We start from the raw sequence: 27,997 nt of genomic DNA, 5'->3' as shown, positions 1-27,997 counted from the left end.
GGTAATAGATACAGGAATTAACCTTCTTTTGAAGCAATGTTTGATTTCCATATTATGTTTTAAGTTGTGGTAAGTTTACCAGTAAAACTACTGATTACTGATATTTTATATTTTCTTACATTCAGCTTCATGTTAATTGAAGCTACTTTCTTAGTATAAAGAGGAGGTTTTGCCTAAATAATGATTTGAACTAAAAAGTGCACACTAAAAAAATGAACTGAAAAGCACTTTAAATAATGCTGATGGGCACAAAGGGATTAAACAAAAGACAAAATGCAGACAATACCTACATAAAAATACAATATATGCTCACTTGTCATATTTGAGAAGCTAGATGTCCCCCAACATTACATTTGTGGTGTGTGAATGGAAAAATGAAAATATTAGGATGTCATAAACAGAAATGTTAATACAGGTTTCACCCAGACCTCTTGTGTGTATGTCTGTTGCAGATTAATGGACAAGTATTATACGGTCGTAGTCACCAGAATGCCGCTGCTATTATCAACAGCGCTCCATCTAAGGTTAAGATTGTACTGACCAGGTGAAGCCCTCACATGTACACATAATACATACAACTGCCCAATTCCCAATAAAACCACTAAAATGTGTGATTTGAGTCCTGTTTTTGTTTAAATGTATATATAATGTATGTATAACCCTTTTATTAATGTTTTAAAAAACAGTGATTTGGGAGCCCATACACAGTACACTTGTCTGCCCATATATGCATACTCTTTCCTAATTGTTCTGCTAACATTTGATTGATTTATTAGGAGTGAAGCTGCACTGAAAAACATGGCTACAGAACCAGTAATAGAGGTAACATTACCACAAAAAGTCAGTTAAAACACAAACACTTCAGACTCACATTAACCTCAAAACATTTAAATTATGAAAACAAACTTGTTAGTGACTGAAATTATAATGAAAGACAAAGGTGCTTGAATTGAATATTTGAATTTTTTTTTGCCTTCATTTGATCACTGTATCAACCTCATCTGGGTTTTGTAGACAGACAGCTGTCCCATCTTATCACCATCAGCTGTGGATATTGGTATGTTCAAAGAAAGCAAGCATGATGTCTTAAACCAGGTAAACACTAACAGCCAGACATAACATCATATACACAGCATGTAAATAAGGTTTGCATTGGCGCTGCGAAGCTAATGTAACTTATAAGTAACGAAAGCTTGTAGCCTCCAATTAGCACTTCTGCCACTGTACCAAACTATTATCTATTCAAATGGACAATATTATGAAGTAATGTATGTAGACAAAACCAACAGAGACAGCCATATTAAAGCCTGGATTTGATCTTACATTCTTCACCAAACTGTCAATTTAAATTAGATGTTTTTCTCTGTTTTGTTTTCCTTTCTTTCCCTCTTTCACTTTTAAGGTGGAAGGAAGGGCAATATTAGAGAATAAACAAAAGGCTAATTCCTCTGAAAGGAGCAGTCTCAATCATTTTTGTCCTTTCAACACGTTATCCAATTAGAAATCTTTGGGTGGCCCTTCTCCTGCTTTTCGCAGCTCATCAGCCAGTCCTGTTCCTCCAAGCTGCCACACCCCACCCACATCTTACAACAAAACAGAAAGCCCTGCACACCATAATCCCTCCCCCTGTTGCTCTCTAACCAGTCACTCTGGCACTGTTTTGCCTGTCTCCTCTTGCTGTTCATCGTGCTCCCAGAACTCTGACCACCTGCTATGCCCCATCATTCCTGGCTGCATTAACACCATTGACATCTGTAAAGGACATTCTGGCCTGGGCCTTAGCATTGTCGGTGGCTGCAACACATTGCTGGTGAGCATGGCCTAATCTGAATTTGTACTTGGGGTGTGACAGATACCTGTAGACCTCTATATAATCCCCTGAATTATCTGAAGGAACCGATATGGATAATATTATTTCTACTAGCAAGCTAATATTGATGCACACTAATGCAAGCCAACAAGCATTGTCCAGTTGCTTTAGTAGTAGGGGAGTACAGTTTGAGGAGCTAGGGTTGGTATTTAATAACAGGAGACTTATTTTCATCCAGCATCATTTCAGTGCACGTCAAACATGGAGGCATAATTTCAGAGACTTGTTACTTTATACATCTATATGAATAAAGTTAAACATCTACAAGTCAAGTCTAAACTTAAGTTCAGTATCAAAGTCTCTTTACAGAGAGATTGTACTGGGTTATTGCAAAAAATCAAATGTGGAATAGAAAATGTTCACAGACTTACTGTTAAACGTCTTTCTATGTGCTTGTCTGTACCTCTCTATCAGGGAACAATTCTGATTCATGAGGTAAATGAAGGTGGCGCTGCTTATAGGGATGGGAGACTAATGGCTGGGGATCAAATTCTTGAGGTATAGGTCACACAAACTGTAACATGACTGTTTTACTTACACAATGTTTTTTGATCTTCTAATTTTTGCTGCTTTGCTCCACACCCTCTACTGTATTCTCCAGGTAAATGGTATAGATCTGAGATTGGCCACACACGAGGAGGCTCTGAGCGTCCTGCGCTTGAGTCCGCAACATGTGCGCCTCTGTGTGTATAGAAACCCTTCCTCACACACCTTCCGCAACCAGACTACATACACTCATGATGACATGTGGGATCTTTTCACTGTGGAGCTGCAGTTAGGACCAGGGCAGGACCTGGGGATAAGCATTGTGGGTAAAAGGTACACTTACATGGCTTTCTGGATATATTACATACTGAACATTATTGGCCAGTTGTTTGAAAGTCATTAGTTCTTGCTAATTTATGCTCTTGCTAATTCTCCTGCAGCGTTTATTATTTCTAAAAATATAATAATACAATTAATGTATGTTTTATCTAAGGCATAATAAGTAAACTCAGCCTCTGTAGCTAATGTAAAACAATAATTGAATCAATGTGATCAATGTGGCCTGTGCAAAGGTTACCAATGCTTAGATTCCCAGTAAAAATGTTAACTAGCACTAAAGACCCAACACTGTAGGCTCTGTTTCCCAGCTGCAGTGTGTGCCTTGCTTAGCTAGGTCCCATGGAACACATACAAGAGCACAAGAGGAAATGTTGACAGGGTTTGTCTCGCTGCTGTTACATTATGTGTCAGCCAGTTGGACTATATGCATGGTCACAAGCCCTTAATGTGTAAAGTGTATGCAGAATTATATTTAGCAAGCAAAAAGTAGCCAGTAGCCTTTTATGTGTATTTTGTAATATTTTGTGTTTTACATAATTTGAAAATTACAAAGCTGTGCATTACACTTTTAACACATGAACCAACATGAATGCACTGAGATTATTTACAATAAAAACATTTTTTTTGCAAGTTACTGAAGAATGTAAAAAATATATGTCCACAAACTGATTTACAAACTGATCACATTTAAGGGTTATTTAGCGGACATTAAAATACTAAAGTGATCAATGTGAGAACCAGCACAGTGGTGCAGGTCCTGAAGCAACACAAAAGAATTAAATTAAACACAAAAATGAGAATAAATAGCTGAACGTGAATGGCAACAATCTGTGAGTAAAGAATAGAATAAAAAGTAGAGATACATACATGCATCCTATCCAGATGTTCTCTCACTCTTCATTCTCTGTACTGCATTTTTATTTATCTGATAGTGTCTCAGAACAATCTGTACTACCGTCTCAACCAGTGACTCCTCTGTTCTCCATATCTATATCTATTTAATCCAGTCTGCACTGTTCTTTACTGCTGCACTTAGCACTTTACTTTAAATATACAACTCTGCACATGTTAAGTTTACAGGTTTGTCTGTGCGTGCATGTCACTGTGTGTGTGTGTGTGTGTGTGTGTGTGTGTGTGTGTAGGATGGGTGTGTTTGTTACTTCTGTAATGTCAGTTATTGTGCACTGTGAGCTACTGTAACCAATAACAAATTCCTTGTATGTGTAAGCATACTTGGCCAATAAAGTCCGATTCTGATTCTGATTCTGATTCTGAGATTAAATGAGTAGTGGAAAAAAATAGGGAGGGGACAGATAATATGGTCTGCTGTAATCTGTTTGTGTTTGTAATGTGTTTCAGAAATGACACAGGAATATTCGTTTCTGAGATAACGCACTGTGGGGTGGTAGAGTTAGATGGAAGACTGTTGCTAGGGGACCAGATTCTGTCTGTAAATGGAGAGGACATCCGAGCTGTAACTCAGGACTATGCCAACACACTATTACAGGTGTCTTTCTCTCAACAGCATTAAAAGTGACACAATTTACTATACATATGGTACATATGCAGATAATTAGCCTATATCACGTATGATCATGTTGGCTAATGTGTGTGTGTGTGTGTTTCAGAGCTGCAGTGGGTCAGTAGTGCTGGAGGTGGCACGTTTTAGAGCTGCTCCAACCTACTCATATGAGTGCCAGGTAAAAAAAAATATAAATAAGAAAGACAACACAGTTGACTAGAACATGCAATATGGTGAAAACACACACAACAGACTACAGTGTTGTTCAGACTACGAAGTGGTTCATTTAAACTTTTATTTTAAGGTCTTTATCTCCCCAGAGGAAATATCTATTTTGAATATGATTTTCTCTTCATCTAATTTACTTCTCTTAAAATGGTTGTGTCTATTTGAAAGCTGAGTGAGACTTAAGCATTTTTTTCCTGTTAGGGTTCTTTTCACAAAAAGAAAACCTTATTTTATTACTGACATTAATCCCAGAATAAATCCCAGCAAAATCCCAGTAAATCCTGGATGCAAAATCCATGCAATCTGTGAAAAAGCTTAAATTGAAAAGAGGCTAGTTTTTACAACAGAATAATGATTAAAAAGGTCAGAATCCACACTGACCTAAACTAAAGCTTTTGGAATGGCCCTCATAGTTCCCTAACCTAAATATCATATATACCTCAATATATTTGTGAATAGACCTTAAACAAGCTGCGCATGCAAGACAAGACAAGAATATCTCAGAAGTAGAGGCCTCAATGTCATATCAATCTAAATGGTCATTAGTAAAAGTTTGAACCATTGTTTAAATTACAGTAGTTGTAGTAGTAGTTGATTACTTGCAAATCATCTACTGGAAACAATTCTAAATACAGCATTTCTATGTCAATGTTTCATTGAACATATCGGAGATAAAATGTACCATAATCCTTTAAGTTGTTTCACTATGTTAAATTAAGTAGTATTTTGCATTATGTGCTTGTTTACAATAAATTTGCAGAAGTTTGTAAATGTCTCTGTAGATGATGTGCATTTATTTTTACTTGGAAAATCAACAAAATATTAATTTGACCAGGGATGTCCAAACTTTTGCATTTGACTGTATCTATACTTAAAGGTACAGTATAATGTAATCAATACAAGCATACCATTTTGTAAAGACTTGTAAAGCTCTGAATTGAGGCCTGAGTAGATTATTTGACCATTGGTTTTCCTTCTCACACTTGTTTACCAAAATTGTTCTTCCAGGTGGGTGTTGTGGATTCCTCTCTTTTCTTTTCTCATGACAATTATGAGTGTAAGTTCAAATTATAATCAGTAATCAATGGTTAACAAAGTTTGTCTGTGATTAATATGCATATAAATACTTAATCAACCGTTCACCTGTGTTTCCAGCAGTGGAAAGTAACATAGACACCAGAACAGTCACACTTGAGAAGGTGTGTTTTTCTGTTGTGCACTTCAGTCAAATCAAAGTCAGTTCAGCTTTGAAAGGAAGTTTATTTTTAGTTCAAGTCTAATGACTAAAAGCCTGCTCTTTATTATTAATGTTGCGATGTCTGGAATTGTTCCTCAGGGTACGTTACTGGGGCTGCATGTGAGTGCAGTTGGAGGTTTAAAGGAGGAAGCAGGCCTCTACGTCTCTGCCATAGACCCAGACTCAGCTGCTGCCTACAGTGGACTACTGGAGGTAAAATTAAAGCCATTTTTCACATTTCGATCATATTTAGTCTTGTTGTGTCTGTGTCCACAATCAGCACTTCCTGAATCACAAAATGATAGATGATTTTTAAGAGTCTCTCAAATCTTTTTTGGCTAGAGTGCTGGAGAACTTGGTCTCCATTGGTCCTATCACTTTTTTTCTTCGTTTGGGTACTCTCTCAGGTTGGTGATAAGATTATTAGCATCAACGGCAGGTCAGCTAAAGCCCTCTCACACACTGAGGCACACACCCTCCTGAGAAAGCCTAATGGGGCCGTCACACTGCAGGTGTGCATTTGTGTGTGTCTGTGAGAGTGTGACATAATACTTATTCACTAATTATCATTCTAATCATGTAATTGTACCTAAAATATCTGTTTCTACAGCAACTTTAAAACTTTTTGCCATATTCCTCATATTGACTTTGCTGTTGTACAATTTAAGGTCATTCCACGTTGTGTTGCTAGTCAACCTTCTTGGGATCAGTCTTCACCTGGTGTTCCAGAGGACTACACCATGCATACTAACCTGAGGTGTGCAGTTCAACACTGTTTAATCATTTTACACATTGAAGTCAGGCTCACTCACACAGTGAGAATGCCCAAGTCACAGTACTAGAAATTGTTTTTAGTGCTTTTTAGTACTCTTTCTGTGCACCTGGGTTCTCTGTAGGTATTTTAATATTAGTGTTGTATCTATATACACTTAAGTTGCAGTTTGTTAGGTATGTAATGATTACCTATCCATTTTAGGGACCATATAGGTGCTCTGACTGTAGCCCATTATTGACTGTAGCCCATTTGTTGGAGCACAATTTATCACCCCTACCAAGTCCCACGACTCTGCTGGGTATAATAGCAGTCTGCCAACTAACAAGTGTCATTGATGCAAAACACCACTATCCCTGGATTGTTTTTTAGGTTCACAATTCAGGTTGTGTGTGTAGATTGGGGCAAAATAATATAAAGAAAATGGAACACTTCTTGAGATACTTTCAGACATTACACTACATAGACAAAAATATGGGCACACCTGCTTATTCATTGTTTTTTCTGAAATGAAGCATATCGAAAGCATATCTCTACTATCCAGGAAAGACCTTCTGCTAAATTTGATTGCATCAAGAGCGGCAGTGAGAAAACTGAAACTGCTATCCAAATACTATCCCTAATCCAAAATACAATGGTTACAAGCCAGGTCATTGCATCAAAAATATTCAGTCAACAGTTTGCAATTTGTAAACATTGTGCCAGGAGAGGCAGAAGGCATAATTTGTTTACCTAATTTCTGTTTTTGCTGATCTGAAAAATGATCCAATTTGTCACTCACAAAACCGTAGCACAATCCAAACCATTACTTATATGATCCGTTACACTGCTAGACCAAATTGTAGACCAAACTGTAGCCTGAAATAAAACATCAACCAGGTTGGTATGCCTTTAGTACTGCTGTGCTGAGAAGGTCCTAATATGTGTCCTAAATATGTGATTTGTAGTGGTCCCTTTGCTTTAATAAATAGGGAGGGGCTATAAATTGTGCAGCTACAAATGGACTATAGTAAGGCTACATCCACACTAAGACATTTTTAGTTAAAAATGAAAATGATCTGCATCTACTCTGTATCGAAACTAATCTGAGTGTGTATTTCAGTTCTCCTCAGTACCAGACTATCTCTCTGAAGCAAGGTTCTGCTGGTCTAGGCTTCAGCATTGTGGGAGGTTTGTCCAGTTCCCATGGTGACTCATCCATTTATGTCAAGAACATCTTCCCCAAGGTAACATCCAAATGAATAGTATGCCATACTATGCTTTTAGTGAATTCAAGTCTGTGCACTATTTTGTAAGCTATTCTGATGGCAAGTGTGTGCTGTCCTCATAGTGTGCTGGCCGCCTAGAGATGCTGCATCAGCGGCAATTCAAAAAGAGGTGATACCTGGCTTCACATGTGTGGAAGGAGAAATTTACTCCAATTTAGGCCGAAATAGGGTCAAGCACCTGAAACACTGACCATCATTATGCTAGAGTTAGTCAAATTGATCATTAGTTGTTGATGTTTTTGTGTTATTTTCACCACATTTTCTAGGGCTGTTTTGACAGGAAATCACATGAGGGTGATCCTTTATACTGATGTGCATGAGATAAAGTTAATGCCAACCAACTGGAAGAGTAAATTATAAAAGTGTCACATTGTGCTGTGCACAAATCTTTTATGTCACAAAAAAAAACAAACGTACATTTCAAAATAAGTCCACTGAAAGTCATTTTGGACCATTTGTGTTGGTTCATTCAGTTATGAGCTCTGCCAAAACTGAGAACTGCAGAGGAAAAAAAAAAAAAAAAAAAGACGGCAGCAACAATTTGTAGGATTGCTTCTGTAGACAGTTTCATGAGACCGTGATGATCTATCTTTAAGATGCCGTTTTAGTAAGTGAAAGCATGTTTTTGTGCGTCACATTGGGCAGGGAGCTGCAGTGGAAGACGGGCGTCTGCAGTGTGGCGATAGGCTGGTGGAACTGAATGGACAGAGTCTAGAGGGCATCCCACTCTCAGAAGTTGTGGAGATTCTAAGATGTGCCAGAGGCACAGTCACACTCACTGTACTCTCTCTCACACACCCTACACGTTGATGATGGAAGAGACAGGTGATACCAGTCACTTCAGTTTTGCAAAAGTTATGTTGCTTTATACTTCATACATAATATATGCCCATTATTGCCTGCAGTGTTGGTGTGGCTGCAGGTTTTTATACCAATCAAACAGAAGCACACTGAATTCCAACTGTAATCAGCTGGTCCCAGTCTGCAAGCAACTGATCAGGTGTTCTATCAGGTGTTCCCCCTGTTTGCTAAGAATGAAAGCCTGCCGCCACACCAGTCCTTCGCAGATAAGATTAGTCAGTTGATGGGCAGTTGAATTCAATGGCTCGGATTTTAGTTCATTTAAATGACCAGAAAAACAAAATAGGGAATTTAATTTTTTACAATGGGATATTGCATTTCAGCACATAACTAGGGGGTGTTTGTAATCACATTCAAGGCATTTAATTCCTCTGTTAGAATATTTATTTTAAAGTTTAATGGTGTAAAACTAGCATTTATATCATTTTCAGCCTTTTAATGTTTCACTAAAATACCCAGTATGCAACTTGCAAACATACTACTAGTCTAACATTAAAGCAGTCCAATTGCAGTTAATGGCTTGTAATGGTACGAAGCTCAGTGCTCTTAAATGGTACCAAAGTAAGCAGTAAACTGCCAGGGGAAAATAATGTAATAATGTAAATGCTTGTGAATTTCCCCACTGCGGGACTAATAAAGGACTATCTTATCTTATCTTAATTGATTAACAGCTTACAACTGGTCTGTAGCAAAGGATGTAAATGATGCTTCAAAGAATTTTTTTAAAACAATTCAGATGTCTGATTACTAGAAAACCCTTTGCAGTCTCTACAGCAGTATTTAGACATGATTGCATGCCTGGATTGCTGTCATACTGACTAGAAAAAGACACTTAATTACAGATAGACTATTATAACTCTAATAACTGTAATTCCTTGAGAAATTACAAATGATGTAGTGAGTGAAATTCCCTACACCTTCAAAAGGCTCTTGGAAACTGGAGAAAATGGACAGAAAGAGGCAGACACAAATCCACAATTTGCCAGAAGAAAGAAATTCTAACAATCACCAAACAAAGCTCACTTGACAACACCTTGTAGCGAAACTGAACACTGACTAAGTCTCAGTTTCAGCTGTGAAGAGAAGACTTAAACCCAGCTTACTTAACCCATTGCCCTACTGTCTAAAACAATACTGACTTCCAAATAATAGTTGTGTGATTAGGGTCTAAGCAAGTAGGTCATCTTTAGACACAACACTTTCACCTAAAAGCTTTTTACCTTTCTCACACTCAATTCTATAGCCCTGTGGAAACAAACAGATGCCAGTGTTAAACTGTGACTTTTGCTAGAACTGTTTTACTGCAGTACACATTTTCAGCATTAAACTGCTTACAGCTGATTTTCTATACGTTTGTGTCCTCTGTGCAGAATTTCCACCTTTTAAAATCATACGTTTCCTGTATTTTGCCATACCTGTATTATAATTTTTCATGTTAATGCCTAATGTCTTCTTGTCACATATTCCCACATATGCAGTAAAACCAGTGTTAAATATTTGTCATGGTTAGGAATAAATCATAAACGAAAATGTGTTCTTATACAGTATACTTATTTTTGTAACTATATGACTTTCCCATGTTGTCTTAAGAGGTCATTACAAAAGAGTTGAATAAAGGTCAGATTTGGAATACATTTCAATGTAGTTGCTATAATAGTGTCTTAAAGAAGATGACTGCAGCCTAGGAGACCTTGCTAGTGCTGGTATGCAAAGGCTCTGCAGTTCTCAGGCTCATGCATTTAAGAGGTTTTAATAGGCAAAATACTATTACTACATAGGCCATTACAGATTACCCGTCACTTGTCTCTTTAAAGCCATATTGTCAAACAGAGACAAAAGAAAAAGTGAATCTATGAAGTCATATGTAACAGTTCTGTCTACATGAAATGCAAAAAAATAAAAATAAATAAATAAATAAATAAAATTTAAAAAATAAAATAAAAGTACCATCATGTGTATGATTACTGCTGGAACAAAACCTTTTTAGGTGGGGTGGTCTCTTTCTAGCAGGGCAGTATACATTTTTTGGCGTGGATATATAAGATTTAAATGACGTTATTGTGATTAACACTACTATTAGTACAAACAACCATACACTAATTTAGCAACAGATGGGTTGTAGAAAACGGCATCAATGGTGGAATTATCTTCAAGTGGGATGCTATTAATACTCAAGTAATTCTGTGTTTGGAGTCAAATAAAAAAACACCACAAACCATGTTATAAGCAGCATCTCTCAAGCACAAACATCTCAACTTTGGTGGGAATGAAGTAGGAGAGTAAGGTAAGAACAAAAACACTAACTGAAAGCAAACGTAGTGCGGATCAGATGATGCTGCTGCTGCTGCTGTAGTGTGTGACTGATCTGTGTACTGTGTTTTCTGACTGGGTGAAAGGAGTGAAAATCTTAAGTGTTAACACAATCCTGCCACCACTAACCCTTATTTTAAAATGTACCTGCAATCTCAGTAATTCATTTAACTGTAACATACTTTTTGGGTCCTCTTTGGGTACTCTTACATGTATTTTGTTACTACACAGACATGTCAACAGGCTGTATAGACACATTACAGCTTGCTTACAGAAGCAATGTTAACTAGTCTTGCATTTAAAAACTCTACATTAAAGATACACTAAACAATATTTAATTTACAAACTTCAGTGTCACAGCATGTTGCCCTTTAAGCTGTTTCTACTGAGAGTTTTGTCTAGGTTTGAAGGATTCTACAAAAAGAGGTTGTTCAGTGTCGCAACAACCAGGAAAAGCAGTCTTCCTTGGATGCAGTCTTGCTTAAGGAGCCCCTCCATTTGAATGATTTCAGGTTTAGAATCTGGAGCATAGTTAAGAGTTAATAGGTGCCCTTAGTTTAACCAACCACAGAACACATTAACATTCACTAAGATTTTTCTTTAATTGCTTGGTGAAAAACACACGAGTCATATACAGTATATGCTACAGACCAGTACATAGCACTGCCAGTGTGCGTTTTCAATAGTGCCTTCATACAAAAGCCAAAGCAAAACTTTTTTTTTTTCTCTTTCTTCCACAATGAGTCAAAAATGTTCTAAATAGCAAAACTAGACTATAAGACAAAATGCACATATACATTTACAGCTCGGGTGCACTGAGTTACAGTGCATTTATGAAGTTACTGTCTTAAGGAAGCACACATGAGAACTATGTATGTTATGATAAGTGCTTTTATGTCCTTTAAAAAGCGGTTTGTTGTTGAGAAATCAAAGTCAGGTGGAAATAAGGAAAACAACTTTTGATTTACTTAATGTGTGCCTCATGTTTGTGGTCCCAGTTAGTTCCTTGACACTGAGTGCTATCCAGTGCAAGAGAAGAGCTGTGAATGTCTCCCCTGTGTCGCACTTGCTTGCAAATACCGACTTCTATGCAGACTTTTCCGGATGTTGGTTAGCAAGGTTGAGAGGACTACGCACTCCTGTCAGTCTCGGTTCTCAGTTCAGTCTCCATTTCACTTCTTGCCTTTTCCTTTTCCTTTTCCTTTTCCTTTGCCTTTCCCAGAATCTCCAGCTTTCTCCTTTTTGGGCTCTTTTGTGGCTTTAGCTTTCTTCTGCTGTAGAGTCAAGACAAAGAAAAGAAAAACAGTCACAATCAGTATAGAGTAAAAGACTTGGCTGAAGATACACTGTTGAACAGCAATAATGCTGTGCCTGACATTTGTACAACAGCGCAACACCTACTAACACGCCACCGGCATGTTTAAAAAAGACTAATACGTAATATACTATTACATAATATACAATATCGACTGTTAAAATGACAGCTCTTATGAAACAAAAGCCACCTTAATGTTTTAATATTTACCTTGATCATGGCGTCAACAGCAAGCCCTTCCTCCTCCTCTTCATCTTCCTGCTCTTGGGGTTCATTCTCAGGGTCCAAGCCATGGTCAGCATCTGCAGCCCCTCTGCGACCTTTCTTTACTATCTGCAGCGAGTACGGGGTCAAGTGTGACTCCTTGTTATATGCACGAGTAAATGCGGCTTTCACCTGCAAAGAAAGAGTCAGAATGTAAGGGAACTGATTATTTTGACAAACCATAATGACTAATGATTATGAAGTAGTACACAGCCTCTGTAGCTAATTAGGCAGAACACACTGTATTTTCAGCTAATCCTAATGCAGTTAGTCTTTCATAACATAAAAATAAAATCATCAGCATGGCCTGTGCAAATGTGTGGGTACCCTATGCATTGTGCAAAGGCTCAGATTGTGCGCTTGTATGCTGGGTGGCAAATAAAACCCCCATATGACTGCCAAGGACCTGCAGGAAGGTTAATCGAAGTCAAGAGTGGTGGCACACTGCACCACTGTTTTTTTGCGCAAACAATTCTAATGGAAAATGGATAAAATGTATTGAAGTATTACCTCACAAAGATGTGAAGTACGCTACAGAACGTCTGGAGAGGCAAAAGGAAATACGTAGACTGATGCAGTCAAAACAGAACTTTTTAGCAACAATCATTAAAACTACATTTGGAGGGGAAAGTGCATTTCATGTAAAGAAGACTTTGCTAACTGTGAAGCATGGGGGTGATTCTATTGTTTTTGGGTTGTGTTGCCACCAGTGGTACTGGCAGTACTGTCTGCCCTTACAGTCCCTGGCCTTTTTGTTTGTTTGTTTTAAAGCGACAATCCCGACCAATTCATTTTGCAGCCTAATTTTATGATACCTTCCCTGATAATTGAACTCCCAGTTACTTTTAAACACTGCAGTAAAATCACTCCATGTTGATGTGTACAGATGGTACCTTAAAAGCTATGCATATAAGACCATATAAGAATATATGAGTACAGTAGAAGAAGAGTAGAAAGAAGAAGGAAAAAAAGTGGTTAGAGCACTGGTTACTAATGACAGGGTTGTGGGATCAATACTTGGGTTTGCCAATATGCCACTTTTGAGCCACTGTGTGTTCATACACTGCACATATGGGGGAGATCAAATTCCATCTATGTCCATGTTGTATTTGTAACCTTTTATTTTTATGTTACGAAAGACTAATGTGTAACTGTGCATCAAGATTTGTACCAACTGAAACTGACAAGTCAATTCCAAATGTCATGCCCCCCCCCCCCCCAAAAAAAAAAATCTTAAATTATTAAACAAACATTTCTTTAATTATTTGAACCCTCACAAGCTGGCTTTAAATGGCAATGTGCAAATGGATGAGAGTATAATCAAAATACATAAACAACCACAGACCTTAGAGTCGAGTTTAGAATAAGGATCAGGTTGTCCACCCCAGCTACTAATCTCCATAATGCTGTCAAAGTCCTCTTTGATTATATCATAGTCGTCCATAAGAGTCACGCTCTTATTGGCCCCCTCAGAACCATGTGACTGCAGAGGCTCCAACAGAGCACAGCGCAGATAAGGCAGGTAGTCAAGATTCACTGCCTCCTTACTACTCAAGGTCCTATGAAAAGAAAAATATTAGCAAATCAACTGTAGCTCTATTATCCGCACTGAAGTATATTCAGCCAATCCTTGTATTGATTTATTTGGTTTACAATTCTGTCCAATAACCTTAATTTCTGAACTAATAAGCCACAGGCTGCATCCAAAACCAAAACTAAACAAACTATGATGCATATGCTACTAATGGTGGTGTATTTAACATGAAAACATGCGATTTCGGACAATTTGTTTTTTTTAAACTATCAGCATAGATGTGTTTTTATTTGTTATTTTTACTGTTGCCAATTTGAACACAGATTATTCTTATATACTTTTTTACAAACGAACAAAAATGACTTTTCTTTAATCTTTTTTCCAAGTAAAATGTATTATAAATTTTTTTTTTAGACATCACCCAATATTACAATGTTAAATGTGATTTCGTATAGTGTGACAGTTAGCATTGCCAATCACAATGTTTGTGTGCTGTCTGTGCACCTAGATCAGATGAGTGTTTGTGAGCATTACAATGTATTCATGTAATGCAACAAAAGTATATTATGACCAGACTCATCTCACACTCACAAACACGCACATAATCCAGGTCATGTTGTTCAATTAGATTACATACATGCAGGTACTCACTTCAGACTCATGTGAGAGGCCAGCTCCTGTACAATGCGGCTGTGTTTGCCAGTAGATGAAAACTTCCCCAGCCAGCTGGGAAAAGTGGGAAACTGACTCATATAACCCCGCATCAACTCTCCCGGCAGCACACTGGCATAAATCGCCTGAATGAAATGAAACACACACAGTTATGTTTAAAACACAAATATTTAAGGGTGTGTTTTGATCTTAGATAATGAATTTTGGTGTAACGAATCATGGATTATCCAGAACGCGTCCTATGGTTGGGGACACACGTGAACCATAGATTAACTAAAGTTTGGAATACAGTTTTACTCCTGCTGCCACTTTATGAAATAAAAATGACCAAAATGTAAAAACATAGTCTGAGCAGCTGACGGTCACGTGAGCGGAACATGCTGAGCCACAAGAGCTCAAAGGCCACACATCCGCACTGCCATTACTCTGGTGTGAGGCGAGTCTCATATGGACGCATACAGAGAGCAAAAAGGAGAAATCTTTAAACAAGACAAACTCTGAACGACAGACTATTGTTTATAAGTAACAAGTAAGAGCACGGGTAAGAGCACAGGACAGAGTAAATCACTCCACTCAATCGCAACATCACATACGGACAGTGTCAAAATAAGTCACCAGTACAAACAAAGCAGTAACACAACATACTTAATTTTCCAAATGATCGTTTCGTGACAAGAAAAACGTGATCTGATCCAAGCGGTGAGTTTTGTGATTAGTTACACTACTAATTAAGAATAATAGCAAGGATGTGTGTTGAATGTAACAGTGCGCGTGTTACCTGTGTAGGCAGTAAAGACCACGTCTGTCGAGAGCGAATCTGTCTATCCACCAAGTCTCCGTCGCAGATGCTGTCTGCTGTTTTACTCAGTAATACTAAATGATTCTTTAGATTTCCCCTGATGCACACCACCATGCAACATATTCATGAACACAAAGAAAACAAGGTCATAAATATATGTATGTATGTACACTGCATTACTTTGTTTCATTCGATTTTAAGAATATTAAAAATATAGTTTACAAAAGCTGATAAAAACAGGGCTAACCTACAATGTCAGGAACAACAAGATGGTTATGTATTAAAACAATAGTTTTCATATCAGGAACCCTACCCTGCTGCAGCTGGTCGTACATGTATATAGTTCTCTTGGACAAACAGTGGTGCTAATGAGTAGTCATGGAAGAAAAGATCTGACTTGTCAATTAACGTCATGTGGGCAGTTTCTTCTCCTGACGCAAACACTTTCCTGCACACATCAAATGGACCCTGCATTGACAGACACACACATTAATAAAATCAGACATAATGGGGAGTTTAACTGTCCACTCTGTATATGCACATATATATGAAAGAGGAGTTGTGCGTTTCACAGCCATTCCAAGTAGGGCTGCACAACATATCGTTTTAGCATTGCCATCATAATGTACACAGGTGCAAGTGTCACTTCACAGGATGTGCAATGTCAAATTACAACAACCACATGCTACACTGTTATTTTCCGTGTCATATCTACACGAGGCAGACTATATCCAACCAATATACATTTTTTTACTCCAATACTGGATACACAGAGTGCGCTATAAATATGGCAAAATATTACAGATGAAAAAAAATTTAATGCCCCACCCCCCTACCATTTAGCCCTAATTCCAAGTGTGAGTAAGCATTAAACAGGGTACCATTTTCATGTCCTTCTTGGCTTTGATGGCATCTGCTTTTGCCTGGTCATAGGTCATAACTTTATCTGTGGCTGACCACATACACAGATTATGCAAAACCTAAAAAAAAAATTACAAAGCCAGGCATTAGAGAACACAATGAATTATTATATACAGCATATCACAAAAGTGAGTACACCCCTTATATTTCTGCAGAAATATAAGCTATATGCTTTAAGTATATCTTTTCATGGGACAACACTGACAAAATTACACTTTGACACAATGAAACGTAGTCTGTGTGCAGCTTATATAACAGTGTAAATTTATTCTTCCCTCAAAATAACAATAGACCGCCATTAATGTCTAAACCACCGGCAACAAAAAAATGAGTACACCCCTTCCTGAAGTGTCAATATTTTGTGTGGCCACCATTATTTTCCAGAACCTCCTTAACTCTCCTTACCAGAGCTTCACAGGTTGCCACTAGAATGCTTTTCCACTCCTCTATGACATCACTGAGCTGGCGGATATTTGAGACTTTGCGCTCCTCCACCTTCCGCTTGAGGATGCCCCAAAGATGTTCTATTGGATTTAGGTCTGGAGACATGCTTGGCCAGTCCATCACCTTTATCCTCAGCCTCTTCAATAAAGCAGTGGTAGTCTTAGAGGTGTGTTTGGGGTCATTATCATGCTGGAACACTGCCTTGCGACCCAGTTTCCGGAGGGAGAGGATCATGCTCTGCTTCAGTATTTCACAGTACATATTGGAGTTCATGTGTCCCTCAATGAAATGTAACTCCCCAACACCTGTTGCACTCATGCAGCCCCAGACCATGGCATTCTCACCACCATGCTTGACTATAGGCATGACACACTTCTCTTTGTACTCCTCACCTAATTGCCGCCACACATGTGTGAGACCATCTGAACCAAACAAATTATTCTTGGTCTCATCAGACCGTAGGACATGGTTCCAGTAATCCATATCCTTTGTTGACATGTCTTCAGCAGACTGTTTGTGGGCTTTCTTGTGTACAGACTTTAGAAGAGGCTTCCTTCTGGGGCGACAGCCATGCAGGCCAATTTGATGTAGTGTGCGGCGTATAGTCTGAGCACGGACAGGCTAACCCACCCACCCCCCACCCCCCCCTCAATCTCTGCAGCAATGCTGACAGCACTTCTGCGCCTATCTTTCAAAGACAGCATTTGGATGTGACGCTGAGCACGTGCACTCAACTTCTTTGGACGACCAACGCAAGGTCTGTTCTGAATGGACCCTGCTCTTTTAAAATGCTGGATGATCTTGGCCACTGTGCTGCAGCTCAGTTTCAGGGTGTTGGCAATCTTGTAGCCTTGGCCATCTTCATGTAGCGCAACAATTCGTCTTTTAAGATCCTCAGAGAGTTCTTTGCCATGAGGTACCATGTTGGAACTTTCAGTGACCAGTAGGAGAGTGTGAGAGCTGTACTAAAAAACTGAACACACCTGCTCCCTATGCACACCTGAGACCTAGTAACACTAACAAGTCACATGACATTTTGGAGGAAAAATTACAAGCGGTGCTCAATTTGGACATTTAGGGGTGTAGTCTCTTAGGGGTGTACTCACTTTGGTGCCAGTGGTTTAGACATTAATGGCTGTACATTGAGTTATTTTGAGGGAAGAATACATTTACACTATTATATAAGCTGCACACAGACTACTTTTCATTCTGTCAAAGTGTCAATTTGTCAGTGTTGTCCCATGAAACGATGTTGAAGTTGATTTTCATAGTAGATTTTACACGACCATGTGCTCTTGAGGGTTTTTTCTCCATGGTAAGCCTAAGTTGGTATTGATTTAACTTTAAAAGACAACCATGGGGGATTGGTAATTCACTGCTGTTGAAAATACCTGTCGAACATCCTGATTTGATGCCAAGATAATTTCGTTGAGTGCTGGAGGTGGGATCTTTAAACCTTCTTTAAAAGCAATGGACATCATGGCACCCTGATTGGTTAGAAAGAACGGAAGAAGTCAAAAATGAAATTTAGGAAAAGAAAAACCTACAATTTACTAAAATTCACTAGATAAAACTAGCAAGCATCCTTGTTCTTAAGGAAATACAAAAGTAAAAGCTATTTTTTTTATTCTTTAAATAAGTACAGATAAACAAACTATTGGTAATCAAATGTTCAGCACAGAAATGGCACTTGAAGACTCAAAGTATTTAACAGATTTATAAAAATGCATAAAAATTTATCTTGAATTCCTTCTACTGCAGCGTGCAGAACAGATTACCTTAATCTGATCCACACGGGGGCGCTGGAAACGTAGGTCAAAGCAGTAATTAGCGAGCGAGCGGATTTTCTGATGGTTGCGATCATTACACATGCAGATGATGGGGATCTTCGACTGCTTTATCAAACCAATCATCTCCTGCAGCAGTCACAACGTAGTGGAAAAGGATCGAACAGTAAAAAGAGTTAGTGAGAAGGAAGAAAACATTTTAACAAAAGGTTTTTAACTTTAACGTTTGTAGAAGCGATAGCTAACCATCATAATGAAACTATTAGTATTTTCAGCATTAGTGTTATAATGGGTGGGTGTAAAAATAAACCTGTATTCCTCCTCTGTCCTCATTTCCTGCCATGCCGTCCACCTCATCCATTATGAGTACATGTTTATTGCTGACAGTCTGAGATGTACCTGACCAAAAACACAAACAAAATATTGATTATAACCAATTCAAATTAAGATGCCACTTTTATATTTAAAATCTCACTTGTATTCATTTTGCAACCTCCGGTTTATTATAGTTCCTGTATATTTCCATTTAAATGAATGTCCATACCACTTATTGAGTGAGGGTAATGTGGTCCCTTAGGCGAAGTACCTGTGTAGAAGTTTTTAATGCTTGTGTTATTGAGAGATTCTGCAATCACTTCCTTCAGACTGTTTTTGCTGCGGGTGCAGCTGGCGTTCATCTCCACGTAACTGTAACCCAACTCCTACAGGGACACACAGTTTATTTTAATTGAGCCATCAAATTCCTATTACTCCAACTTCCAATAACCAACACCTCAAACAAGTAACAAGAAGAGTAGGTCTTTTTTAACTTTACAATGTCATCTTAAGCTTTGAAAATACACTTCAAACAATCAAATGTGTGTGAACACTGGCAGGTAAGTACGACGAGTGCATTTTCATTTGCTTAGCTTCCTGGGTCCTTTAGATGTGACTTATGAGTTCTGAAAGTCACTATTTCTCTATTTGTTCACATATAGCATTAAAGAATAAAGAGTTGTTTCATCAGAGTTTCGAATTAAGAGCCTAACCTCACAAATAAGGGCAGCAGTAGTGGTTTTTCCTACACCAGGAGGTCCAGACAACAGGGCAGCCTTAAAGCCAGAACCATCATCCTTACCTCCAAACTTCCCAAACCTAGCTGCTGTAAAGAGAACAAGAACAGGAGACAATAAGAAAGAAATGTAGGCCCAGAGAAATAGCACCTGTGCTATTGTGTGAACACAAACACACACACAAACACACACATGCCACACTGACCCGCTGGCTTCGTATTGCTGTTGTGATGCTTGTGCCAGTTCTGAAGCCACCTCAGCAGCTTATTGGCACAGCTCTGCTCTCCCTGCTGCCCAATCAAGTTCTTAAGACTGCGGGGACGGTACTTATCCACCCACAACAAGCTTTTCCCATTGTCCTCTGCAGCAGGGCGGGACAAAGGGGGTGTGGCTTTACCAAACTCCAGACTCTTTTTCACCTCTGACGCAGAGTCTCGACGGAAAGACCCAGACGTTCCGGGTGTAGAGGCAGAAGATGTCCGAGCCTTTCCCGGAGAGGGGCTGCTTTTGCCTGGGCTTTTCTTGTTTGACTTTGGCCTTTGCGATGTGAGCTTCTGTGAGGGACTCTTTGACTTTGTGGCTTTGCACTGGAACATACAACAGATAACAGCTTTACGGAATTTTGCACTGTAAACAATTACCCTGATTGTGTATGAGTATTGCATTGACAAAACCAATTTTAACATGTATGTACAGATGAATATAATAACTGACTGATCACCAGTAAAATGTGGGTCTCAACTGTATGAAGTTCTGCTTCTCTCACTACCTTCAAACCCTCAACAACAGACTTACACTCATTTTCAAAAAAAGTTGATAAGAATCCAATTAAAAAAACTTAATTAATGTAATAATATTTTAATAATATTTTTAATAAACAATTTAATAATCTAGATTAAAAAAAAGGAAACCATTAAATAATACATATGAAAATGAAAAACTAAGTGCACACTGCAACAATGAAAATGTAGTATGTGGGGTCTAACCTCAGCCTCTGCAGCAACCTCGTATTTAGATTTCTTGCCAGGTTTGGTTCGGATCAGTTCCAGCAGCTCATCTTCATTTATAACGTTTGTACCCAAACTCTGAGCCTGAGAAACACACCCACCCACCCACCCCAGAAAAAGCAAGAATTTTAATGCAAAACCCCAGTTTTGTAGTAGGCAGCCTAAAAACAGTAGAAAGAGCAGAAAGCAAAATAAATAATACACCAAAAAATTATTATTATATTATTAGTATTATTATAAAAACATTATTACTACAATAGCTTTTTAATACTGTTTTAAATGTTCACCTCTGTTCTAATGCTTGGGCAATATGGTACTAAATACAGTCATGCTTATATAAGGTCAATCTTGAAATCAAGAGATTAAGAGCAGGAGATCATCTCTGCCTTAGATTTTAGTTCCATTTTGACTACCTGACCACTCAAGGAAGTATGAGAAACAAAAAGACAAAAAAAAAAAAAAAAAAAAAAAAAGAGTAAGACCTTCTCAGTCTTTGAGGCCCCGCTGTCTCTGCCCAACACCAGATATGTGGTTTTGCGACTGACATTTCCAGTGACTTTCCCACCATATCGTTCTATTAGTGACTTTGCATCGTCTCGCTCCATAGACTCCATCACTCCAGTCAGCACAAACACGCAGCCTTCCAGACAGTTCTCCGCTCCCTAACACACATACAAACAAAGACTGCACATAATCTGCTAATTCTAAACATACATTATAACAGGCATACAGGTAAGCCTGTCACAATAACCATTCTTTAGACGATAAACTGCAAATAATTGCAATAAACGATTAGTCATTTTAAGACCATTTTATGCCACTGATAACATAATGCATGCATAATAATGAAATTACAGCCTTTTAAAGAGCAATTAACTTTTGATAAATTATGAATATTTAAACAAACATTGAGACTGGAACATATATTCTTTAAATATCCTACATGAATAATGCATACATAAAATAAAACATGTTTAATTCTGCATACCAGCACATTTACATTAATGTGTTCTGCTCACTCATTCTGCTTAAAGCCAAAATGTTCCCACACCAGAAACCTTCCTTCCCTCTTCCAAACCTTTTGCTGGATTTATTCAGTATTTAGGGAAACAGCTATTAGCTTCGAGCAAGTCCTGACCTGTGGCTAGTTGTGTTTGCCATCAACTAAAACACCAAGCGATGTCAGTTCAGATGTGTGATCATGCTCGTTTTATTGCCATTGTCATACAGTGGGGCAAGAAAAGTATTTAGTCAGCCACTAATTGTGCAAGTTCTCTTACTTAGAAAGAGGAGACAGGTCTGTAATTTTCATTATAGGTACACTTCAACAATGAGACAAAATGAGAAAAAAAAAAAACAGGAAATCACATTGCAGGATTTTTAAAGAACTTATTTGTAAATCATGGTAGAAAATAAGTATTTGGTCACCCACAATCAGTCAAGATTTCTAACTCTCAAAGACCTGGAACTTCTTTAAGAAGCTCTTCTGTCCTCCACCTGTTACCTGTATTAATGGCACCTGTTTGACCTTGTTATCTGTATAAAAGACACCTGTCCACAGCCTCAGTCAGTCATACTCCAAACTTAACCATGGCCAAGACCAAAGAACTGTCAAAGGACACCAGGAAGAAAATTGTAGACCTGCTGGGACAGGCTGGGAAGAGTGAATCTACAATAGGCAAGCAGGTTGGTGTGAATAAATCAACTGTGGGAGCAATTGTAAGAAAATGGAAGACATACAAGACCATTGATAATCCCCCTCGATCTGGGTCAAAATGTTCATGAGAACAGTGAGCAAAATAAATCCCAGAACTACACGGAGGGACCTGATGAATGACCTGCAGAGGTCAAGCTGGGACCAAAGTAACAAAGGCTACCATCAGGAACACACTATGCGGAGAGGGAATCAAATCCTAGAGTGCCTGGCATGTCCCCCTGCTTAAGCCAGTACATTTCCAGGTCCGTCTGAAGTTTCCCAGAGAGCATATGGATGATCCAGAAGAGGATTGGGAGAATATCATGTGGTCAGATGAATCCAAAATAAAACTTTTTGGTACGAACTCAACTCGTCGTGTTTGGAGGAAGAATGCTGAGTTGCATCCCAAGAACACCATACCTACTGTGAAGCATGGGGGTGGAAACAATGCTTTGGGGCTGTTTTTTTTGCAAAGGGGACAGGAAGACTGATCCGTGTCAAGGGAAGAATGAACGGGGCCAGGTATCGTGAGATTTTAAGCCAAAACCCCCTTCCATCACTGAGAGCATTGAAGACGGAACGTGGCTGGGTCTTCCAGCATGACGATGATCCCAAACACACCGCTCGGGCAACGAAGGACTGGCCCTGTAAAAAGCATTTCAAGGTCCTGGAGAGGCCTAGCCAGTCTCCAGATCTTACCCCCATAGAGAATTTGTGGAGGGAAAGTCTGTGTTGCCCAGCAACAGCCCTAAAACATCACTGCTCTAGAGGAGATCTGCATGGAGGAATGGACCAAAATACAGTGTGTGCAAACCTGGTGAAGACATATGACCTCTGTCACTGCCAACAATGGTTATGTTACAAAGTATTGAACTTTTTGTTATTGACCATTTTCCACCCATAATTTATAAATACATTCTACAAGGTGATTTCCTGGATTTGTTTTCTCATTTTGTCTCTCATAGTTGAAGTGTACCTATGATAAAAACAAAATACAGACATCTCTCATATTTCTAAGTATTTCATATTGCACAATCAGTGGCTGACTAAATACTTTTTTGTCCCACTGTATAAACACAGACTAATCACCTGGTGTGCTTATTGAAACCTGTGTCTTTACTCTATTTCTTCCAAGAGGCTTGTTAGTTTTACACATTTTACATTGTTTGAGTCAGGGAAAAAGGGAAGGGAAAAAAAAAAAAATCAAACAGGAGAACAGATAAACGTGTAAGTCAGTGTTACCTGTGGTATCTCTTTAGACCCCAGGGCACGAGGGCCCTCTCTGTTCAGGTAATTTCGGAACGCTGCTGAATTTACCCGCTTCTTCTCTGAGCCTTCTGGACTAACCTACAAGAAAGATGGTAGTCAGAAGTTTGTGCAAACAGCATGGGATGCATGGACCCAACCGATCTTGTATCAACATTGCAGGCTGGTGGAGTGCAATGGTGGGGTGGAAGTTTTCGGCACACTTAGGTCTGTTAATATTGCCTGAAAGCCTATTTTAGTATTGTTGCTAACCATGTGCCACACATGCATATTCAAATGGCTTTTTATGGCAAGACAATACAGCAAAATCTGTGTTTTATGAACATGGCCGAGTTTGAATCAAAACCAAACAGATAATCTTGGTAGTGGAGATTTTGCAGTTTTGGCAAGTAGAGTTTTGCAGCATGAAGTTCAGACATTTTTTAAGAAATTGTGTGACTTAGTCATGTTAACATGGACCAGAATCTCAAAGTAATGGTTCCATATTGTGGAATTCATGCCATAAAGAACCAAGGCTCTTAAGAGCAAAGAGACCCTACCAAGTACAGTTGGCCTAATTAATTGCTCAATGAATGTATATGCATGAAACATAATTCATAAATATAAATAAAAGCAAATATAACTTGTAACACAACGTTACAAGTGTTTTGGGATTCTGCCTCAGGAGTTTAAGTTTCAGGTCCTTGCCAATTCTGTTAAATATAACATGACACCACCACAGGTTTTTCAATACCAATACTGAAATATTTTCCTTCTGTAATCCATTTAGGCTTTAAATAAGCTATAACATTACATTTGTTATTTAGGATGGGATCAGATGCGTTACCTCTGGTTTTGTTGGAGAGGTTTTGTTACTGCTTCCGCCACTCTTAGGTGTGGAAAAGCTTTTTGATTTGGAGGCTCCTGCTGAAATGCTTTCTGTTTTGGGTGTGGCTGCCATCTCTGAGCTTGTTGGCGAAATCGGCTCTTTTTTTGGAGAGATGACCATCTTGCTTTTCCTCTCGTCCTTCTTGTTCTGCCTCTGTTCCTCCTCTTCATCAGCTCTCCTCTTCATGAGAGCCAGCTTGGAGCTTGTCTTCATGGGGCTCTTTTTTGGTGAAGGCCCCTTGAAGGTGGATTTGGTAGCAATGGCTTGTGAGCTGCTCTTAGAGGGGGACACTGTGTCTACACGAGCCTAAGAGAAATACACAAATTACACCCATTTTAGTTTAAGGAACATTAGAGAATGTAAACCCGAAACAAAACCTTTAGTTTTAAAAACTAGTATGTTTGCCCAAAATTTCCCCTTTAAAACAAAACATTTACTGTTAGAACAGAACGTTTTTCAGTCAGGTTGTCCTTTAATTGAAACCAAGTTCAAAAACCATGTAGGTATGAACCTGTGTGGTTCTGTTAAGACTCAAGGGCTGTTTTCAGCTCTCATATTTAAAAGAAAGATCAGTCTTTCTGCACTGCATATAAATACACTTTCATGCTTACAGACAGTAGTTTCCTTTAACAAAGTGCCAAAAGAGTTGGTACTAGGCACAGATCAGTCACAAGAAATGCACCTTTTTGTGCAATGGGGCCTCTTCCAGCATAGCCAGAGTCCTTGCAAACTCCTCATCATCATGGATCTGTTTCTCCAACTGAAACACAAACAGGTTGCCAGTATACATCCACGCTGTATATTGTATTTAATTATTTATCAATCATGAATCAATGGAGGTTTCTTACTCACCTCCATGTCCTCATCCATCTGTAACTGCTTTGCAATGGCTTCATCACTGTGTGACTCCTCAGGGTCTTCTACAGGCTGAAAGAGACAATGAATCAATATCAGTCTGAATCTACTGTTAATTTAATTTACTCAAAACACTGAAAAAATTCAGACTGGAAAAAAGACCTTTAGTGCACTCTGATGCAGTAAAGACATTTTCACTGTTTTTTTAACAGTACAACACTATTAGTTTGGTAAAACAGGAGTTATTTTCTAATATATCTGAACTGAAGTGCCTGTAATAGCAGAAACAGCACTGTATGCATGTGTTTTACATATATTCTATAATGAGAGCTTCCTATCTTTTTCCATTGAATTAGACTACGTATAATCTGCCTTTTTCAGTGCATTTTATACTGCTAGGAGGCCTGAAACTGATTATCAAAAGAACTGGCCAATTACTGATGGTGACATTAATACACACTGTCTACTCACTGCTTTCCGTTTGGTGCTGGTACTTGCCACCAACTTCTTTCCCGATCTATGGATGGTTGTGCTGCCAAAAAAATCGGCAGCTGAGGTGGTGGTGCTTTTGGCTGTAGCAGGCTTCGGTGGAGTTGGACTGAGAGCATTCCTAATGTCTGCTTTAGAGCCAGCAGCAGTGGGCCTTATCGGAGATTTAAGAGGAGCAGATTTCACCTCCTTCAATTTCCCAGAATCCACTTCTTTCCTACCTTTGTTATTTCCATTCTCTTTAGGCTTAGAGGGTCTCTTTAATGACTCAAATGCTTCGTCTGAATCTGGAAAGGAATACAAAAAAAAGTGAGCGAATAGAAGATAGTAGTATGAGAGTATATACAAGTGTTATACATTATTATCCTCATACTAAAGGTAAGGTTTATATGGTCACATAAAGTGGTGTATTTGTAAGTTGTTTACCAATACCTGTAACCTTACTATGATGTCTAGAAATGCAACAATGTGGCCCAAATATACAAACTGACACTACATCTACCTGGATTAGCATTATGGAGCATTCGTTCACCTTTTCTGTAGCATAATACATAACCATCAAATACCTTGTTTGAAATCTGTCAAATCTAAACATTGATATTTTTAAGTAAATATTTATATGATGCTGATATCAATGTGCATCCCATTTCATATTGGCTGCTATACAACAATATACTGGATGGGTCTACATAAGTTGCTCTGTCTGTAATAAGCGCTGGACCTTTTGTAGTCACGCACCTGAATCAGACACATAAGTAACAGGGTCCTTCTTTCCAGATGCTGTGATCTTCTCTTTAGGGTTTTTCTTTCCTTTCTTCTCCTCTTCAGAGTCTGAGAGGCAAACAGAGTACATGATGTATTTAAATACATTTCAGCAGACAAAGTCTGCTGTATCAACTTACAATAACAAGCCATGATTTTTTTTTAACAAGGCACTCATCTTAGCTTTCTAATAGCAACACTACTGCACCTGAATCTGTGATTACTCTTTTCTTCCGTTTTGCTGGTCGTTTCTCATCAGATTTAGGACTTGTTATCTGAAAAGAAAAACACAGACAGGAGGGTCACAGCTCAAGCACTTCACTACGCAAGACGACAATAATCATCTGATGCTACTTATATGTTTGTGGACATAGTTTGAACCTTGGAGGATTTTTTCTTTTTATTTTCCTCATCAGTGCTGCTGCTTCCTGTTGTAGATTTGGTGATCTTTGTTGGTGCAAAGAACCTGCGGATGTCCTGAAAGAAAATCAAAGAAGTTACTTTTCAGTACCTTCAATATAACGTAAATGTTGCAGGCGACGCTTTAAAACTCGGACTGGGGATTTTACAAATACGCACGAACACAATAATCATACGTCAAGTGATGTTCTTATTGCAAAGTAACGCTTAAAGTTCATTATGAGACTAACATGCTAACGACATACCCTACACAACGCACAGCAACGGTCACGTAATGCACATTTAAAAACCTACTTGCAATATAGCGCTACCTCTCTTTTTCAAATATCTTGCTCTCTGTGTCCATATTTGGGCTGCATGCTAGCCATTTGGTTGGAAAGCTTGCTTAATTTATTTCCAAAATGCATGGCAGAATTTAGCTGACGGATTATCCAGAGAGCTGGACAACGGTGCTTTGCATAACGTGCTCTATTAGTGTGGAAATGTTGAGAGAGTCCTGTAGAGTCTCTAAAGAACAAGGGGATATTGACTGTAACTCGCCATTAGCCTGTTGTGCTCGGCGCTAACACTAACATTAAAGGGTATAACAGCTCCGCCAACACATCGCTAAATACAGGCAAGAGACAAACTATCGTTTTCATTATTCTGACTGTTAAAATGTTAGTAAAAACACTCACCATCTTAAAAATCTATCATGAACTTTTCAGGTAGTATCAGCAAGCAAACAGATACACACGCCTTTGGCGCCAAGTTTGGGCGCTGCGTGATGACGCCGGAGAGAAGCGCGCGCAGTGGACAGTGAAAAATGGCTTAAAACCTTTGCATATTATTTATGTTAAAATACAAAACGTGTATTTTCCCACTAACGTGCGCCACAACAATTATTATTTTAGAAAAAGACTCTGTAGGAAAAGGAAACAGGATCTCATAAACGTCTTTAAATGTTTAAACAA

General features: G+C 38.6%; 2 protein-coding genes across 6 annotated transcripts in view; one reads left to right on the top strand and one right to left on the bottom strand.

The window, feature by feature from the left end:
* The window catches only part of LOC140546958 (multiple PDZ domain protein), a 49,733-nt gene extending 39,369 nt beyond the window's left edge, over positions 1-10,364 (top strand). For 3 of the 4 annotated variants that reach the window (XM_072670438.1, XM_072670436.1, XM_072670435.1), the window contains 15 exons: positions 453-544; positions 777-822; positions 1,015-1,095; positions 1,697-1,810; positions 2,285-2,368; positions 2,472-2,689; positions 4,055-4,202; positions 4,324-4,395; positions 5,454-5,502; positions 5,601-5,644; positions 5,782-5,895; positions 6,090-6,194; positions 6,351-6,439; positions 7,557-7,680; positions 8,368-10,364. In XM_072670438.1, the coding sequence (XP_072526539.1) occupies positions 453-544; positions 777-822; positions 1,015-1,095; positions 1,697-1,810; positions 2,285-2,368; positions 2,472-2,689; positions 4,055-4,202; positions 4,324-4,395; positions 5,454-5,502; positions 5,601-5,644; positions 5,782-5,895; positions 6,090-6,194; positions 6,351-6,439; positions 7,557-7,680; positions 8,368-8,532 (1,545 nt within the window). In that variant the 3' untranslated portion in view covers positions 8,533-10,364. Of the gene's footprint in view, positions 1-452; positions 545-776; positions 823-1,014; positions 1,096-1,696; positions 1,811-2,284; positions 2,369-2,471; positions 2,690-4,054; positions 4,203-4,323; positions 4,396-5,453; positions 5,503-5,600; positions 5,645-5,781; positions 5,896-6,089; positions 6,195-6,350; positions 6,440-7,556; positions 7,681-8,367 lie in introns of those variants that run through there. The other variant, XM_072670439.1, reaches the window with a different exon arrangement.
* A 1,112-nt stretch (positions 10,365-11,476) lies between these two features.
* rfc1 (replication factor C (activator 1) 1) lies at positions 11,477-27,801 on the bottom strand. 2 transcript variants are annotated; one of them, XM_072669635.1, is made up of 24 exons: positions 27,722-27,801; positions 27,006-27,101; positions 26,833-26,899; positions 26,601-26,693; positions 25,845-26,149; positions 25,371-25,445; positions 25,201-25,278; positions 24,477-24,824; positions 23,627-23,731; positions 21,171-21,350; positions 20,668-20,772; positions 19,887-20,268; positions 19,658-19,770; positions 19,216-19,330; positions 18,940-19,028; positions 18,621-18,758; positions 18,234-18,329; positions 16,359-16,457; positions 15,791-15,945; positions 15,457-15,574; positions 14,658-14,803; positions 13,818-14,031; positions 12,419-12,604; positions 11,477-12,167 (listed from the first exon to the last, which is right to left on the bottom strand). In XM_072669635.1, exons 1-24 carry the CDS (start codon positions 27,722-27,724, stop codon positions 12,066-12,068), a joined length of 3,408 nt encoding a protein of 1,135 aa, XP_072525736.1. In that variant the 5' UTR covers positions 27,725-27,801; the 3' UTR covers positions 11,477-12,065. The 2 variants fall into 2 exon arrangements, with proteins under 2 accessions (XP_072525736.1, XP_072525737.1); XM_072669636.1 differs by having other exon boundaries at positions 19,658-19,767.
* Between the last annotated feature and the right edge of the window lie 196 nt (positions 27,802-27,997).

This window comes from Salminus brasiliensis, chromosome 24 (assembly GCF_030463535.1).
Source record: "Salminus brasiliensis chromosome 24, fSalBra1.hap2, whole genome shotgun sequence".
Lineage (NCBI taxonomy): Eukaryota > Metazoa > Chordata > Actinopteri > Characiformes > Bryconidae > Salminus > Salminus brasiliensis.
The sequence above is the reverse complement of the archived record's forward strand: the minus strand, read 5'-3'. Positions and strand labels throughout refer to the sequence as shown.